The sequence below is a fragment of the Euprymna scolopes genome, chromosome 5 (assembly GCF_053919585.1).
Source record: "Euprymna scolopes isolate OS-2025 chromosome 5, ASM5391958v1, whole genome shotgun sequence".
In the NCBI taxonomy this organism is placed as follows: domain Eukaryota; kingdom Metazoa; phylum Mollusca; class Cephalopoda; order Sepiida; family Sepiolidae; genus Euprymna; species Euprymna scolopes.
This window is the reverse complement of record NC_136486.1, coordinates 140,677,692-140,696,492: the sequence shown is the minus strand read 5'-3', so window position 1 is coordinate 140,696,492 and position 18,801 is coordinate 140,677,692. Positions and strand designations below refer to the sequence as shown.

Genomic DNA, 18,801 nt, shown 5'->3' with positions numbered 1-18,801 from the left:
ACAGGTCTAAGTCGAGCGGCACCGACAAGCGGTGATACAACGAAACAATATATCCGTTGATCACACACACACACACACACACACACACGCACACACATATATATATATATATATATATATTTCCTGTATCAAACATTTGCTGTAATGCCATGTAGACTTATATTTTCGAATTACTTCGTGCGCATTATCAGCGTTGTCCGGAGCATAATGCCCATCAATTTGAAAGTGTGCAAACATTGCAACTTAATTACTTTTGTATTCGAAGCCATTATACTTCACTCTATGTTAATAATTAAAGGTTTAATCGTCATCCAAAAGTAAGTACTTTTTAGCGACACTACACACACACACACACACACACACACACACACACACACACACACACATATATATATATATATATATATATATATATATATATATATATTACATCCGCAACAAAATATGAGCTAGGAACTGGGTGTTTAATATTCGCATTGTTAAATGTTTTTCCACTTTTAATCTATATATGTATTTATGATACTTATCAAATATCTTCTTGCACATACTATCGATTCGTAGACTACAATCAATAACGTACAATAAACCACTTAATATAAATCCTAAAAGAGAACGAAAAACTCGGCAACATTATAAGCACCAAAAAATATTGTGATCATTCAGTCGTGACGGTCATATTTGAGATGACAGCCATTAAAAGACCAACAGGGTAGCAACCGTGTCAGCGAGCCAGGACTCATGAACAGTCGACAGACGCCTATTAACCGGTACCAAATAAACACTTCAATATTTGTTCACCGTTCGACAAAATACAGTAGAAAAAAGACAATATATATTAATATAATGAAAAACTTGCTTCATATGAAAAATATGAGGTCAGACAAAGAACTATTCTGAATTTTCTGTTTAATCCTCGAAGCTTTAACAGATTGACTACGAAAAGTATCCTATTTTCGCATCATTACGGTTTTTAAATTTCCTTTCATATACTTGTTGCAGTCATAAATGTACATTAATATACATGAGTCTATTATATATCTTAATATAATATATGAAACGGTATAAAAATATATTTATCAGTATTCACAAACAAAACAATGGAAAATGTAGTTTTTAAATTCATCTGTTAGTAAACTGGTCTTACTATTTGTGGTTTTAAAACCTTGCGTAAGTGTCGGTTTCTTTATGATAAGTTGTTAACTCATGCCAAACGTAAACTGATAGATAGATACAAAACCTGCAATTAAAAGTAAATTATTAATTTAAATTCTGTCGAACCTAAACGCGCCATAATAAATAATATACACTTCCCCTATTTGTATTTCCAACTTTAATCGCTTTGTCTATTCTTTACCCTTTCTTTATTCAGTAGTCTCTTTCCAGATGATTAAACTGTGGAATATGAATAGCCATATTTTACTCAGAAGAAAAGCTTCTCCGAACTGTTGTGCTCCACAGCCGTAATGTTCTTTGAAGTAATCACCGTTCATTTAAACTGAATTACACACAAGCAGAAAAAGTGATAGGCGTGGTATTTAATAGAAGTTTTATCTTCTAATCATTACTAGATCTAACCACTATTTTCTGTGTAAAGAAACCGTAATATAAGACTAACAACGATAATCTCTTCTCAAATTTGCTGTAAAATGTTCATAAATTGAACTAAATTTCTTAGGTGATGGAATAAATATCAAGTAAAACAGTTTGAGAGAAACTGACAAGTATTTTAAATTGTCCGGTTAATGAATAGAATACGATTATAAATTTGAACAGGATACAACGTTGTTTTATTAACTAAAACATAACTTAGTTTAACGATTAAAATTTTAAATATGTCTTTTCCACGATAGTAGTATAGCGTGTCCTGAAAAGGCAACGGACTAAGCTGTGTGATTGGAATTCCCAAGTAAGTGCGTTGCGGGTTATTACTAATAAACGAATCTTTTCGCAAAGAAAATGTAAAACCTAATGTAACCAGATATCACCTACCAGCTAGAAAGCAGATATGTACATACTCTCTGGTTAATGAAAACGGAAAACTGGAGTTAGATTGCGACAACTTAAAAATAACTAATTCAAGCATTTAATAATAATGTTCAGAGGTAGTAATACTTATTAATATCTCGTAAATGGATTGTTTATTTTGAATAAAAGTTAAAATAAAAAAAAAGAATAAATGCATTCTACTTCATAGCTCATGCATGGTATATTTTGTCACTTTGGTTCATTTACTTAAATCCATTCTATTAGACAAGATCCAAATAAAGTCACCAATCTAAGCCACACACTATAAACCAACATTAAACCAACGTACTTTCACTGCAATGGTGTATCCTTGCGCATGTATTACACTCATTATAAATCGAATTCATAACACTTATGTCACTTAAACTAAACCTTTCAACTAACTTGAAGCAGCAAAACTCACATCCATTTTTTTTATTCTACAGGTCCACAAATGCCGGAGAGTCGTCTACTATAACCGTTTTTTTTCATCTTGCTACTGAGTGTTAGAATTTCCCACCGACATCTCGTTTCTCTGACTGTACTGAAACGCAACAATTTAAATGCAATTTGAATATTCATCATGCCGCTCAACGGTTTACATTATATATTTGTAAGCATGGTCCAAAACAGTGGTATACTTGGCTAAGGATGAATAAGATTTTAAAAAATCCTCCTGACGGTATGTATTCCGTAATATATGCAAATGTTTAATACAGTAGTCAAAACAAAAACAATAAATAAAATATGAAATAACATAATTTATTTTTATGCCGCTAGCATGAATTACCATATAGATAAATAATCATGAAAGAAATGATAATATAATTCAAAATGCACAAAATTAGTCTATAGTATGCGGCGCCAGAAACAGTCAGAGATTGTTCAGAATTCATTGATAAATGAATAAAAACTGTGTCTAACAAGGTTAAATCAGTTTTCATACCATAGGCAATAACGAAATGTATGAAAAAATGAATTATGAATATTATGAACGATACTTAAAGCGAAACTTCATTTAGGATGACAGTTAGTCTTTTTTTGTTACATAGATTTCACCACTTATCAAGGTCAAGAAGCCACCTGAGGATAAGGGTTAAAGAGTCCACAGTAGAAATTGGATAATATAGTAATCGTTAGTAATGGGTATTCGGTAATTTTTTTAACAAGTTGAACGGCTCATCAAGCACTTGTTTACGTTAGACTTGAAGACAACCACATTGTAGTCAGCTGGAAAGCAGGAAAACGGAAGACAATTCCACAGGCCTGCAGTTCTAAGAAATAAGTTTTGTTCATGGAATCTACGTTTAGATTTAGACACAGAAAACTAGTGGGGGGAATTATTGATAGTGTTTTCAGCTAGACGAGTGTTTCTTGTGAAAGTTTGGCGAGAGGGGACCATAGATTGAAGCTCAGTCGAACACTTTCCATGGAAATAACGATACAGAAGAGATAAACTCGCAACATCTCTTCTGTGAGATAGAGGTTGCAGGGAAGAGAAAAGGATACCTCCTATGAGGCTACGAAGTCTATTTTGAGCACTATCAAGGATGGACAAGTCCTTTCTATCAGATCCTGCCCAGATGTAGCAACAATATTCCATCCGTGGGCGTACGTGGCTCTTATATTGATCGAGAATTGTATCAGCAGTGAGATATCTACTGGATCGATAGAAGTATCCCACCATTTTTCCAGCGGCCTTGGTAACAGAGGTGATGTACATGTTCCATTTAAGATCAGAAGTAAAGGTCAAGCCCAGAAGCTTGTCAAAACTTGAGGCCTTCTGAAGACAAGAGCCATTCATTTCAACTGATGCCAGATGGGGATCAGAACGTTGATGATGTAAAGAGAGAAGCTTGGTTTTAGATGCATTAAAAGTAACCAGCCACTCTTTTTCTTATGTTACCACGTGCTCAAGATCAGAGGAGAGAGAATCGGAGAGCACTTGGTCGTTTACTGTCTAAGATGTGCTACCATAAATGGTAGTGTCATCAGCATAAATGTCTACAAATGATGTAAGGATGTGATTTTGGAACCTCATTAATGTAGATCAAGAGAAGAGTTGGGCCCAGGATGGACCCCTGAGGGACTCCATCATTTATACTGTGAGCTTCGGATTTTTGCCCATCAACTACTACTCTTATGAACCTGTCAGAAAGAAATGATTTTATAATGTAGTAGACATTTCCATCTATAACATAGCTGGAGATCCTGTGAAGTAAACCTTCACGCCATACCCTATCAAATGCCTTAGATATGTCTAGAGCAATTGCCCTAGAAAGGTTGCCTCCGTCGAGAGATTCGCTAATCCCATGAGAATAACTGTATGCACATCTGCTGTAGATCTAGCAGAACGGAAACCATAGGTGTGTCACTAAGAAGGTTATTTTTGTTGAGATGGTTGATTACTTCCCTATTTCACACATATTTCAGCAATTTACTCATGACGCACAGGAGACTTATTGGCCTGTACTGAGAGGGGTATGAGCGATCACCTGAATTCTTAAATACAGGGCACACTGATGAGATTTTCTAGGGTGAGGGGAATCAATTCTCCTTAAGACAACGTTTAAAGAGTTTGGTAAGCATGGACGCTTGTTCTGGTTGAAGTTTCTTGAGTACTATGATTGGAATACCGTCAGGGCCGGTTGCTTTACTGGAATTAAAATTTTTAATTAGCTTGGCAACATAACGTACATATATATGTCTTGCAGGAACTAAAATTCTGATGTCGATCTGAGAAGAATTCCAACATGGTTAATTTGTCTGAATAAAAAAGTGTAAGTGTTTATGCATTAACTTGGTTCATTATACCCTATTAACTATTAAATTATATTTTTTTATAAAATAATGTCCTTCCAAAACTTTTCTTACGCTGTCAGTTTCAGAAAAAAAATCTACATGTTAATACTATACCTTGTGTGTTATTTTCGGTGTCACGCTGACATCCGGGGCGTTTAATTGTTATGTACTTCTATTTCTTGTAATAAATAATTTTACCAAGAATTCCTCATAAGTGTTGGTTTCGATTATAACTGATGCCACTAAACTCATTATATGCTTTTATAAATAATTTTACTAAGAATTCTTCATCATTTTTGGTTTCGGTTTAGATTATAGTTGAAGGAACTAAAGTTGTATATATATACATATATATATATATATATATATATATATATATATATATATATATATATAACTTTAATTCGTTCAGCTATAATCTAAATCGAAACCAAAATTATGAAGAATTCTTAGTAAAATTACATATATATATATATATATGTGTGTGTGTGTGTGTGTGTGTGTGCGTGTGTGTAGAAAGTTTAGTATTCAGTTAGGATTCAAGCTCATGTACACAATCATATAGCTATATATTTTTTTTAATTTTTGAAATCGCAACTTTATATTAAATGAAAATCGATTGAACATCAACTCTATGATAATATATACAAAATCTGCAAGAATTTTAATATATTTAAACGTATTTTACGACCTGACTACGCTGACTATTTCACGACCTGCTAGCTTGGATAAATAATTTTGTAGTTTAAACAAAATTGCTAAAATAATGTTATCGCCCCTCCATTTACACTGAATATATACAGAATGCAAACATCAATATATTACATATGAATCAGTCCCTTTAGAATTTCCACAGGTCCCGCTAGTAAATGTAAATATCTAATAAAATATGTTTTAACATAATCTCGTCTCCTTACATTGTTATTACGAGATAGTATTTTCACGAAAATCTTTCTAAATGAAATATACAGCGACTTCAAAAATGTCCGCACTTCGATTTTTTTTTCAAAAAACGGAACTTTCAGCTTAATTGAATGAAACTATTTAAACAATTATACCTCATTTAATTCGCCTTTTTACTCCTCTATAATTTTACCTGTTCCTCGTGTTCATGTCAATTTTAAAATATAACTTCCAATCGAGAAAGCAAAAAGAAACTTCGCACAATAGAAAATTGTTATTTAAATGCGACTTAAGAACTTTAATACAAAAGAAATACAACAGGAACACAAAGAAATAGTTATTATTTGGTACCATGGCACTTCTGCTCTTTGACAGCCTGAAATCTGTTGGGCATTTCTTGAATTAGTCTGCGGCGATACTCCGGTGAAATGGCATCCCGCTTCTCTTTTATTTTTGTCCCACGTTTTTCCAGATTTGAAATTTTATCATTGCGTAGCTGTTGTTTGATGTAATACAATACGTTTTCAATAGGATTGAGGTATAGGGATTGTGCAGGCCAATCCAAACACGGAATATCACGCTTTTACGGAACATTGGCATTGTTAGCTGTTTTAATGGGAGCATTATCCTGCATAAAAAATGGGATTATCATCCAAATCCTGGCCAGCTTAGGGTTGAAAAAGCTCAGTTTACATATCAATATGCTTGGTTTAATTAATCCGACTTGCAAAAAAAAATTTAGGACGAAGATGACTGGCAGGAAAAACGCCTCACAAAAAACCGGAACCTCCGTGAACTTGCAGGGTTAAAACTGTGCACATAGGATTAAATGCGTCTTCTTTCCCTTGACCGACATATTGGCTACCATCACTACTGAACAATTTTTCCTCACTAAGAATAACTTCCAAAATAAGAGTGTGAAGAAGTCCAGACGGCGCTTTCTGTTTTTACAGAAATCATTGGTTTACGTCTAGCAAAATAGCCTCGCAAATTAAAGTCCTTCAATCTGGTCTTAACTATAGAAAGAGGGCACTTTTTACCAATATTACATTGTTGTTGTATTTGGGGAATCATTAGAAATCTGTTTCCGAGGCTGTGGCGCTTGATAGCATTGTATTTTCTGATAGAACCAACTCTAGGATGGCAAGATTTAGGGACATCACGTACACTGATGCTGTTTTGGTGATTTTGCATAGTCATTCGTACCGTATTCTCATCACATTTTAATCCGCGGCCGATTTCATGATTAGACAAACTAGGAAGGTGGAGATGAATGATCTCCTGACGATCACTCTAAAATAGTGGGGCATATGGATTAAATGTTACTTTGTATAACCTGAAACCCACCAGTTACGGTAAGAGATGCATTTTTGCTTAAAAGGCCAATATCTTAAGCTGGTTTTAAGCTCATTTGTAGCCGCAGAATTTCTTTTACCTTTGTCGATGTGAAGCTATTTTTTTTAATTGACATGGAACTAGAGTACACCAATTAAAGTCCAAATATGAACATATAAAATTATAGAGGAATAACAGGCAAATCTAATGAGGTATAGGTTGTTTAAGCATTCAATTTAGCTAAACTTTGCGGTATTTGAAAACAAATTACAAGTCTGGACATTTTTTTTTTTTTTGCCGCGAATGTATATTTTTCTCTGCGGCACTTTACCTCATGAATTCGTAAATCATACGAACCCACTGCTTGCGATCAAAGACAGTATATATTATTTATGTGATTAAAATACATATTGTATACGATGCATTAAACTATTATAAGCATTAATTCGAATTTACTATTGAACATATATTTTAATATCGGGCAACAGTTATTATTTTAATAAAAATAATTTGAAAACCTATATGAGAATCCTTACACAATATTTAACTGATCGTAGCTTGCATTATTTATATGTCGAACTTTAATTGTAATATTTGAAAATAAAGGCGCCCAAAAGTTGAGGTTCATAGAGTGATAATATGGGACCTTTAAATAGGTAATAGAGAATCAAATAAAAGATAACCAATGTCAAAAATATGTTTTTTAGTAATGTATACATCTTTGTTTCTGAAGAGTGTATGATTGTATATAAGCATGGGATTTTATTTATAGATAACAGGAACAAGATCTATTTAATACATTTTCGCCGATATACGCGTAGGCATGTACTGTAGCTAAGTGAGGATAAGTGTACAATCTTTTAATTCACGGGAACTGTACCACCGAGATATCTTTCCTCAACGCATTATTATAATCATTTTTGAGTATCAATATTGAGTTTTTTTTTATTCGTTATCTAGACGGTAAGACTAATCTTAAAAAAAAGGTATGATTGTGCTCTGTAGTACTGATAAAAGAAAATCAGATATTCACCCTGTGGTATGAAATTAATACAAAAGCAGACGCAACACGATTATCTCAAACTGGATCTAATAATTCATAGACATTAAAACATAAATATACACGGAATATTTGTTATAAATTCTCACATGTAACTAAACAATATATATATATTGGAAAGATTTTTTCTATCTAAATTCAAAATATAATTGTATAATTCGGCACCAATGGTGAACACACACACAAATATATATGTGTATATATATACCTATATATATATATATATATATATATGCATACATATGTATATATATATATATATATATATATATATATATATATATATCTGCTTAGATATATACGCACCGATAAATGCCGTATTTATAGAGATCAACATCGCTTTTAAAGAGGAAAAACTAAATCACTTGGCTTTTTAAATATTGTCTCCTTATATATATGATTTTAAAATAATAATATATATGCCATCTTTTATTAATATATATACTTTTTACAAATAATTTTAACTTGCAGGTACATATACAGACTTACTTATCGTAGGTAGATATATATATATATATATATATATATATATATATATATATTTACTTATATATATGTGTACTTTATTTTACTAAGTGCATTCTCTTTTTTTAATTTATTATACTTCAGTAAGTATTAAGAGATCAAGGGGCTCCCTCCTGGAGCTAACACTTGATTCTGTTATGATTTAAATTTATATCCGAGGGCTCTTTTAAGAATATATGATGTTCCCTTTATGCCTGTTATTTGTATTTCGTTACAGCTTGGTCTTCCAGGGATTGCTTCTAAGTATTTATGAAGATTCTTTTTTATTAACCCAGTTGCTCCTATCACAACCGGTATAATGTTTATTTCTTTCAGAGACCATGTCGTTTTTAGATCATTTTTTAGGTCCTGATATTTTGTTATTTTTTCCCGTTCAGCTCTGTTAAGGCCAAAATCATTTGGGACTGTAACATCGATAATGAGCGCAGTTCTTTCAGGCTTGTTCCATATTACAATATCTGGCTGGATGGCCTTGTCTGTGTGTGTAAGTAAGCATATATAAACTTACATACTTATATATATGTGTATATAGATGTATATATATGCGTGTATATATGTGTATATATGTATAGATATGTGTGTATATATATCTACATGTATATATATATGTATGCATATATGCATACATGTATATATATATGTATACATAGTTATATATACATATACACGCATATGTATGTGTATATGTGTATATATAGTTATATATACATATACATGCATATCTATATATATGTGTATATATAGGTATATATCTGTACATATATGTATATATAGTTCTATATACATATACATATATATATACATATGTATAAATATATGTGTATATATGTATGTATATGTATATATAGTTATATATATATATTCATATGTGTATATATATCTATGTATTTGTATATATATATATATATATCTATTTATAGGTATATATATGTATATATATATATGTATAGGTATGTATTTATATGTATATATATAAATATATATGTATATGTATATCAATATATATGTATATATATACATGTATATATATATATATATATATATATATATATATATATATATATATATATATATATTCCCCCGCCAGAATTTTTTGGTGAGAAGGGTTGCTAGTCTCCCTGAAGGATTAAAAACAAACTTTCCAAAGGGTGAATAAACATTTTACCAACAACCAACTAGCACCATGTGTGTACGTGTGTATGTATGTGTGTGTTTGGGTGGAGAGGGCTTCCGTAAGCCGTGGTGAAGGCAACCTTTCTATGAGAAGCAACTCTCTGATTTAAAAACCATTAAGCTGGCTTGCAGTTTAACATGTTGCTGGCTATCTTGCTCATGCTTGTTGCTGGATCTCAACATTTTGAACCGAGAGCGAGACTTAGCTGTCGTACAAAGTTAAGAGTCTGTAACACCATCCTTGTATAGATACTCCCTCGGGCACTTGTCTATAAAAATGACCCTGTGATGATGGAAAAGTTGTGACGCGTGGAGGCTTGAAATGCTGGGAGCTTGAAATAATTGATTTCAATGACCGTCTTAAGTGCTTGAGCGTGTGAATTCACCGGTAGGACTAAAAAAATCATTTTTGAGCTCATGGATTTCAAGTGTCTGAGGGAGTGGCGCTCGTCTTACAAGACCTTGCAATCATTATATATATATATATGCATCTATATATATGTATATATATACATACGTATATATATGTATATATATGCATATTAATATATATGTGTATATATATATATATGTATATATATATATATACACACTTATATACACATATATGCATGCCTACTTATACGTATGTATGCCAGCTTATTTACACCCCTATAATTTCTATCCATAATAACACTTGTCTCATACAATCTACCTGATTAGAACCACACGAAAATATTCATGCAAACCGAAGTCGAATTTAACTCAATATATGTGAGTGCTATGTGTGAAAGACATAAACCTATATTACCACAACTTACCCTGCTGTAAGCTTATTTATGCATTTCTTATTTGATCAATTATATTATAGATTGCCATTACTACTTACATTGATGCTCTGACAGAAACTCTGAGTTTTAGGTAAACATCCACCATTTTTAGTATCTATTTTTGCTTATTTATTATTTTCAATGGTATCTGGACCTTCGACCTTAACAACGTAACCAATTTCCAAGTAAATCTAAATATATAATTTTCTTTACTTACAATTCTCAGACAATGGCTGGCGTTCAAAACCCAGCTAGCCATATAGAAACCAAACAGTATGATATGAGAAAGATTATAAACGATATGAGATCATTGGAGGCAATTCCTGACACAGTCAGATTAAAATCCTAAAATATGCTTGTATAACGCCATACATTACAATGAAAATTAGAGTCAACTCATCGCTTATTTTTAAAGTTACTTTAAATACAGCTATATATATATATATATATATATATATATATATATATATATATATATATATATATATATAGCTGTGTGTAATTTGCGTGTGCAATGTGTGTATATTTCTGTGCCTGTAATATGTGTATACATGTGTGTGTATTTTGTGTATATGTGGGTGTAATGTGTGGATATGCGTGTATAATGTGTATATATATATGTATGTAATATATGTATACATGTGTAATGTGTGTACATATTTGTTTAATGCATGTATATATGTGTAATGTGTATATATGTTTGCTGTAACGTTTGGATAAGTGTTGTATAATATGTGATTATATATGTGTATGCATGCATATTCGTCTATGTACATATGCATTTGTGTGCATATATATTAGTATATAGGTTCGTATGCATATGCGTGTATGTATATATATATATATGTGTGTGTGTGTGTTTGTGTGTGTGTGTGGCTATATGTGTGCATGTGTAAAAATTAGAATACGCACTACATGCAAACATTGCCAATCGCTCTAGAGAAGGCATAAAGCCACGTGGTTTTAGGAGCTTAAAAAGTTCAACTTCAAGGCCAAAACTGTGTTAAATTGAATAGAATTTCATTAAAACAAACAAAAAAACAACAAAAAAACAGCAATAGTTTTCCCATTTTCTGAAACACCGCCCTTGGAATGTAAGAACTAAAGTGCAAATTAAAAGACGCTAGCGCTAGGTGGCTGTCAAAGTAAATCCATCATGGACACTCTACCTTTGTAGCTTAGGGGTTTACTTTGCCGGAGTGTAACATCACATGACGGTAGATCTCGAAAACAAAGTTAAAATGATAATAATGGGGATAGGTTAAACATGCAACTAGAGGAAAGTGTAGATAGATATATTTAAGAGAGTGGCGACGATTATAATATTGAGCAGAAGAGTAAGAGCCATTGCAAAATAAATGATTATTATAGGTAAAAAATTATATAGAAGCTAAGAGCTAATTTGTAGCTTAAAGTTGACATGAATTAATTTAATTAGCGGTTGAGGAAGAACGTATTTGAAATTGTGTATATTATATACTTTATTTTCTCATAGTTTCAACATGCTGGAATTACATTAGTCATGTGGTTAATCAAATTCCCAGATCAAAGGTTCTCTCCAGAAACGATTGTTTAATAATTGTTGAATATTATTATCGAGGTTTTGTCAGCGCAATGCGAATATGACAAATGACAGAACTGACGACGCGTCGAAAGTGTATGTCCGTTACTAAATATTTTACTTTGGCGATTTCAATTATTTTCCATTTATTTATATTTCTCATAAAGTTAACAATTTCAATAATATGACAATAAATGGGTTGTTGTAGTCACGTAATTTTCATTCAATGTATTAATAAATATTCGCATAATCTTTAAACTAAATAATACTTAGTTATTAAATATCGAGAGCAATGATCTCAAACTGAAGGACCATTATGCACCAAGCTCCTTCTTGGGTTGTTTAGACGTTTGCGAGTTGATTACGACGACTTCCGGCAATTGGTCACGCGTAAAAAAAACATATTCCCTAGAGTTCAGTAAAAAGTATAAGAGATGCAGTATGTATAAGTTGTAGTGAGTCCTAGTGAGATAAACCGTTCTAACGCCTACTTATGTTGGTTGCATGTAATAACACAAAAAGAGAAAAGGACGACACGCAGCCGATGACGCTCCCTCGACCAAATGTAAAGTGCATCTCGTTCAGTATGAAACCGGGGACTATCCGCATCGTGTGCCTTTGCACTTGCTGCACGGATTCGATATCCCGATTAAGCTTGTAGAACGTTCCTCTGATTATGTATTCAAAAATTGTTGCACTAGACGAACGTACGCAGGGGAAGTTGTCAGTTCATAGCGGCGAATATTTTTTTTGCGTTAATTAACTCTGTTTACATTTCTGGATAGCAAGAGAAAGCAAAGCTTATTCAGCTCTCGTGCGTTAAAAATTATCTCTGAACCAGTTGAACTAAGAAAAAACATCATGTCTTGGAATAAATCGTAAAAAATGGAAGCAACTCATTTGAAAACTTGAATATCTGTTGAAAGAACGGATTATTAACCTAAATGGTATTAGTAATTCAATAAAAATAATAATAAAAAAAGGACTAATGTTTATTATTTTTCTTAAAGGATAGGTTTTTTATCTATAGAGACTTCATTTTCCTTCAGTTTCCCCATTATTAATTTTCTTCCCATATAAAATAAATATTAATCTGAACGGGGAATGGGTAAATAGTAAATATTTGATTGGTTATACTGATAATTAAATTATGTTTACGTTTAATAAATTAATTCTTTGCCGACTGAATCCCAGACACTTCAAGTGTTCAGATGTATTTTCTACTTCAATTATACTTTTCTTATTTTATCAAAGACATATTATTCCTTATATATAAATGCACATCTTGTATTTTTGTTACTGCTATCCTCCTCCCAGAAAACATGCGGCTGACAATTAGTCTATTTATGGAAAAGCAGGAAAGGATTCATTGCAAGTACCAGGTTTACTTTAACAAGGTTTATATCAGTTTCCAAGAAAGTTCTTGCAATTTTAACTTTTAAATTTAGATAAATATATCTCAGCTACAAATGAAAAATTATTAATCGAAATAACATTATCAAAATCAACACTCAAGTGTATTTATGCTAGTAACCGAGAAATCTTGCGTTATGGTGGCGATGAAGTCGTGGATAGCGTTTTTGATATGGCTTAGATTTTGAAAGCATTTATGTCGCATGCTTTAAAAAGTAATAGTCGGTACGTGAGACGTCTAGCGAGTACGGCAGATGAAGCAGTTTTGTAGCATAATTCCTTAAACTTCTGCAGGGTCGATTTAGCAACGGGCTGTCGGTCATTGTTGTGGAGGAGAATTGGGATTTTTTCTGTTGACAAATGCAGGGTGTTGTCGAAGTTTCTGATGTATTTCATCCATTTGTTGACAATACTTTTCCGTCATAATGTATTCGCTTTCCAATCTTTCACGAAAAACACCCGTCTAGCTGAATCCACTGTGAAAAATTTCCCCCACTCTATATCTGTGCCTAAATCAAAACGCGGATTTCATGAACAAAGCTTCTTTCCTAGAACTGCACGCCTGTGGAACTCTGTTCCGTCTGCCTGCTTCCCTCCGGACTACAACTTGGATGTCTTCAAGTCTAATGTTAACAAATTCTTAAAGAACCGCCCCCCCCCATAATTAAACACTTCATCAAATCTCCTCACTAACGTAATGTACTTGCAATAACCCTTATCCCTGAGTGGCTTCCGGGCCTTGATAAGTAGTGATCACTGTGTAAAAAAAAAAAAAAAAAAAATCCAAAAAAACTGTAATGGATGAGACAGGTTTCAGACAACCAAACAGTGAGTTTGATCTTATTTTGCTGCAACTCTTACGTATGAAAGTTTGTTGGGCTTTGTCGGCGTCTGACCTACTTCTCATGGCAAGTCAGAAGCCTGTCGAAAAATGGGTCGTTCTGGTTGCGTAGAAGAAGAAAAAATGACTCTTCAGAACGGTGTTTCTTTTGGTTGTCATTTAATTGGTTACATAACTATTCATCAAGTTTTTTTGTCTTTCCAATCTCTCAAGTGGCTAGAAAATCGTTGTACAAGTTACGTCTTATTCAGAAGCAACTTCTCGAACAGTTGTGCGTGAATAGGCTTTGACTTAATTGAGAGTTGTCAACATCCGATTATCGACCACTACGCTATCTTTGTCGCCGCCACGAAAGTTCTTAAACCACCGCTGTGCTATGCGTTCAGTAGTGGTTGTTTAGCCTAAATCTTCGTTGATATGACGAGCTCTATCAGCAGATTTTCGGCCTAGCTTGAATTGAAATGAGAAATTTGTGCGAATTTGTTTTTTTTCCATATTGCATTCAACATTCTGAATGATTGATTAAAACAATTAGGTTGAGCAGAAAACGCTACTTTAAAATGTATATAAACTAAAGTTATTAGAGCGAAACTTATTGAAAATACATTATTTGAAATAACAATTAAAAAATCTATAAGAGCTATTCTTGCCAACCTAATTCATTATAACATGTAAATGGTTATACGCATTAATACAGTATACAAATTGAATATAAAAGTTATTTTCTAATAAACTTGCATTGCAGTGTACTTTTTTTTACATAACGCTAAATAATTCAGCCCTCTTTAATACCCAGTGACAGGACGATAGCATGTCGCCAGTAATACATCCAGAGAGGTTGATGCATATACACATTTGTAAATCTGAAATGGGATGTCATCAGATGAAAGTGTGTAGGGATTCGATATGTCTGTGATGTATAGGCGTCATCCGATTTCAGCGAGCACATTGTTTCACACGCACTTGCTAATATTCTCAAACGATCGCCCATTTTATTACAGATGAAGACAACTAAACTTGTCGTATCTTATAGCAACCACGTGTAAGCATATTAAAGAATATATATAGGCCTTGTATTTAAATAATATGCGCGTGTATATATTTTATGTAATCTACACTGAAAAAGATCTCTCGTATTCTTAAATAAATGCGCCGGAAATTGAGAAAGCAACATATCTTAGCCATTTTCCTTCACTGTGATAAATTACCATTGTATTTCTCCAGCAAGCATATGAAAAATCATATGCTAATACCAACCGAGGCTTATGAGAATAGGATACGTCATTATTTATTATCAGTGACGGATACTTTGGGCATGATTTCGCGAATCACCAGCATCTGATGAAATCTATAATTAGTAAGCGTTAAAGGTAGATATGAAATATCCATCTTTCATACAGGATTTAATGACGTTATTATTAATATGAAACATACATCGTTTATATCTACACACACACACCCACCCACCCACACACACATACACACACACTCGCACATATATACAAACATAGATATTTGAAATAATTAGAGTTTGCAATTTAATTTAAAGTAAGATTCCAAGTACATGTGTATAAGTGTTCATATCTATCTATTATATATATATATATATATATATATATATATATATATATATATATATATATATATATATATATATAAACGTGAACGTGTCTGTGTTTGTGTCTGTGTACATTTTCCTACGCAATAACTCTGTCAATTTTCAGTCTACAGACTCGAAATTTGATATACGGAGTACTACGATTTGTGAAAATCTTTGTAATTGGTTTTCGGCCTCGAAATATGGCTGTTAATGGGTCAAAATTCAACGATTTGACCTTTGAGAACTCTACATAACTCCTCCGACAATTTTGGGTCTAAACACTTGACATTTTAGATATTGATTCATTGGACATGGATCTGACTTAATAACTTGATTTTACCCCAAAAGAATAAATATTAAGGGGTCATAGTAAGGGTCAACGTTAAAAAAGATTACCGTTTTTTTTTTTTTTTTTTTTTGCTCAACTGACACCTCCAAACACCCGGGAAAAGCCGGACACCCATTGCTAGTCTATATATCTATAAAAGTGAACATGGTTGTGTGTGTCTGTGTGTGTCTGTGTCTGTGTACAATTCCCTACGCAATAACTCTGTCAATATTTAGTCTACAGACTCGAAATTTGATATACAGGCTACTGAGATTTGGGAAAATCTTTGTGATTGGTTTTCGGCCTGGTAATTTGGCGATTAAGGGTTCAAAGTTCAACGACTTGACCTTTGAGAACTCTACCAAACTCCTCCACCAATTTTGCGACTAGACACTTGACATTTTATATATTGGTTCCTTGGACATGGATCTAGCTTAATAAATTGATTAGATCCCAAAACAATAAATATTAAGGGGTCATAATAGGGGTCAAAGTTTTAAAAAATTACGTTTTTTTCTTGTTGTTTTTTTTTTTGCTCGGCAGACATCTCCAAACACCCAGGCAACATCGGGCTGAAATGCTAGTATATCTATAAAAGTGAACGTGTCTGTCTGTCTGTCTTTGTGTGTGTCTGTGTACATTTCCCTACGCAACAACTCTGTCAATTTAAGTTTTCAGACTCTAAATTTGATATACAGCGTACTGAGATTTGGGAAAATCTTTGTAATTGGTTTTCGGCCATAAATCTAGTACTTAAAGAGTCAAAGTTCAGCGATTTGACTTTTGATAACTCTACCAAACTCCTCCGACAATTTTGGGTGTAAACACTTGAAATTTTAGATAAAGGTTACTTCCACATGGATATAACTTAATAACTTTACTTGAGCCCAAAACCATAAATATTAAGTTCTCATAATAGGGGTAAAATTTAAAACACTTGAACGAATTTTTTTTTTTTTTTGCTCAGCATACACCTCCTAACACCCGGGCAACGCTGAGCTGAAATGCTAGTATATATATATATATATATATATATATATATATATATATATATATATATATATATATATATATATATATATGTGTGTGTGTGTGTGTGTACACGTATACGTATGAACTTGGAATCTAAATTGAAATTCAATTGCAAACTCTAATCATTTAAAAAATATGTATTTACATTCTAATCTTATAAAGTGTTTTATATTCCAATTTAGTATGCTCATAAATTCGAACTGGAATCGATATCTTCAGTTGCATGTGAACACTTGAAATCCAGACTGCAGGGTCTATTAATAAAGAAAAAAAATCCTTTATTTTTTTACGCGCCCTAAGCCGGGATTGGCATAGGTCAGATCACGTCCCTATTATTCTTGTAATTGGTTAATAATTGCGAATTGACTGCACTTTTTTATATATTTAGAATTGAATCGTTTTTTCAGTCACATGACCTTTTCTATTTGGTTGTGAGTTATTGCTTTATGATTAATGTCGGTTTTCCCTCTATCAACCATTTTGCTTCGTCGAAAAACTCGATGACATTTCGTCTGATGGTTTTCTAAGCACCCTTTCCCATAATTGTGGCACTCCACCAATCTCACCAATTACTAGGATTCATTATTTCCCATCTACCTACGGTGATTAAAAGAGAAAACGTCTAGTTTTTAGTCCCCCAAACACAATGGAATTCATCAGCCACATAGATTCGCTTGGCCGTCCAACGGTGTGGATCCCCGGAAAACCCGGCAGAGATCTTAAACTCCCCTAACTATAACGTTATAACAAAAAGCCAGCCGAAATAAAAAAAGACCACTCGGCGAATCGAAAGATTATCCAAGAAAATCGGAAAAATAAACATATATAGATGCATTTGTTTTTATACTGGCGAGAAAATGGTTATCCTTAATAGGTAAATTGTCATGAAGTATATAACGTAGTTGGATTGCACACATTCTACCCAATCCGTCCTTAAACGTCATTTTCTTTATCGGCTTTAAAAGAAGATTTCTGTATCAGCATATATTACGAAACCAACACTTTCAAACGAAAAATAGCCTTCTTGTATATTAGGCGATCTGATATACACAACTAGAATTTGGAAATCTATAAACATTCAAATAAAATACTACAGTTTCTTTAAAGCAGGACATAAACGGGCGGAGAACATAACAAATTGTGAATCACATGTGCAAGTATTTTTTGAAATGTAATACAAATATTTAGTAGAAAATCTTAGGTCTTTTAAACGATTATTTTATTTGAAGGTTAAAAATATATATATAATTTTAAATAAGGTACTTTACTAAATATTTCTATTAATTAAAAGAAAACACCAGCCTCTATAATTCAGATTTATGTTTTCCTCTTCTCATAGTTATTTTGTTTATTTTCAATTCAAATGAACTATAGAGTTCCTTTTTAAATTATATATATATATATATATATATATA

The 18,801-nt window shown here is 32.5% G+C and overlaps 1 protein-coding gene across 1 annotated transcript in view; it reads right to left on the bottom strand.

Annotated features, from left to right (window-relative positions):
• LOC145276640 (uncharacterized) overlaps nt 1–237 on the bottom strand; it is a 748,502-nt gene extending 748,265 nt beyond the window's left edge. Inside the window, exon 1 of the mRNA XM_080127831.1 lies at nt 175–237. Coding sequence (XP_079983957.1) covers nt 175–237 — 63 coding nt within the window. The remainder of the gene's footprint in view (nt 1–174) is intronic.
• Between the last annotated feature and the right edge of the window lie 18,564 nt (nt 238–18,801).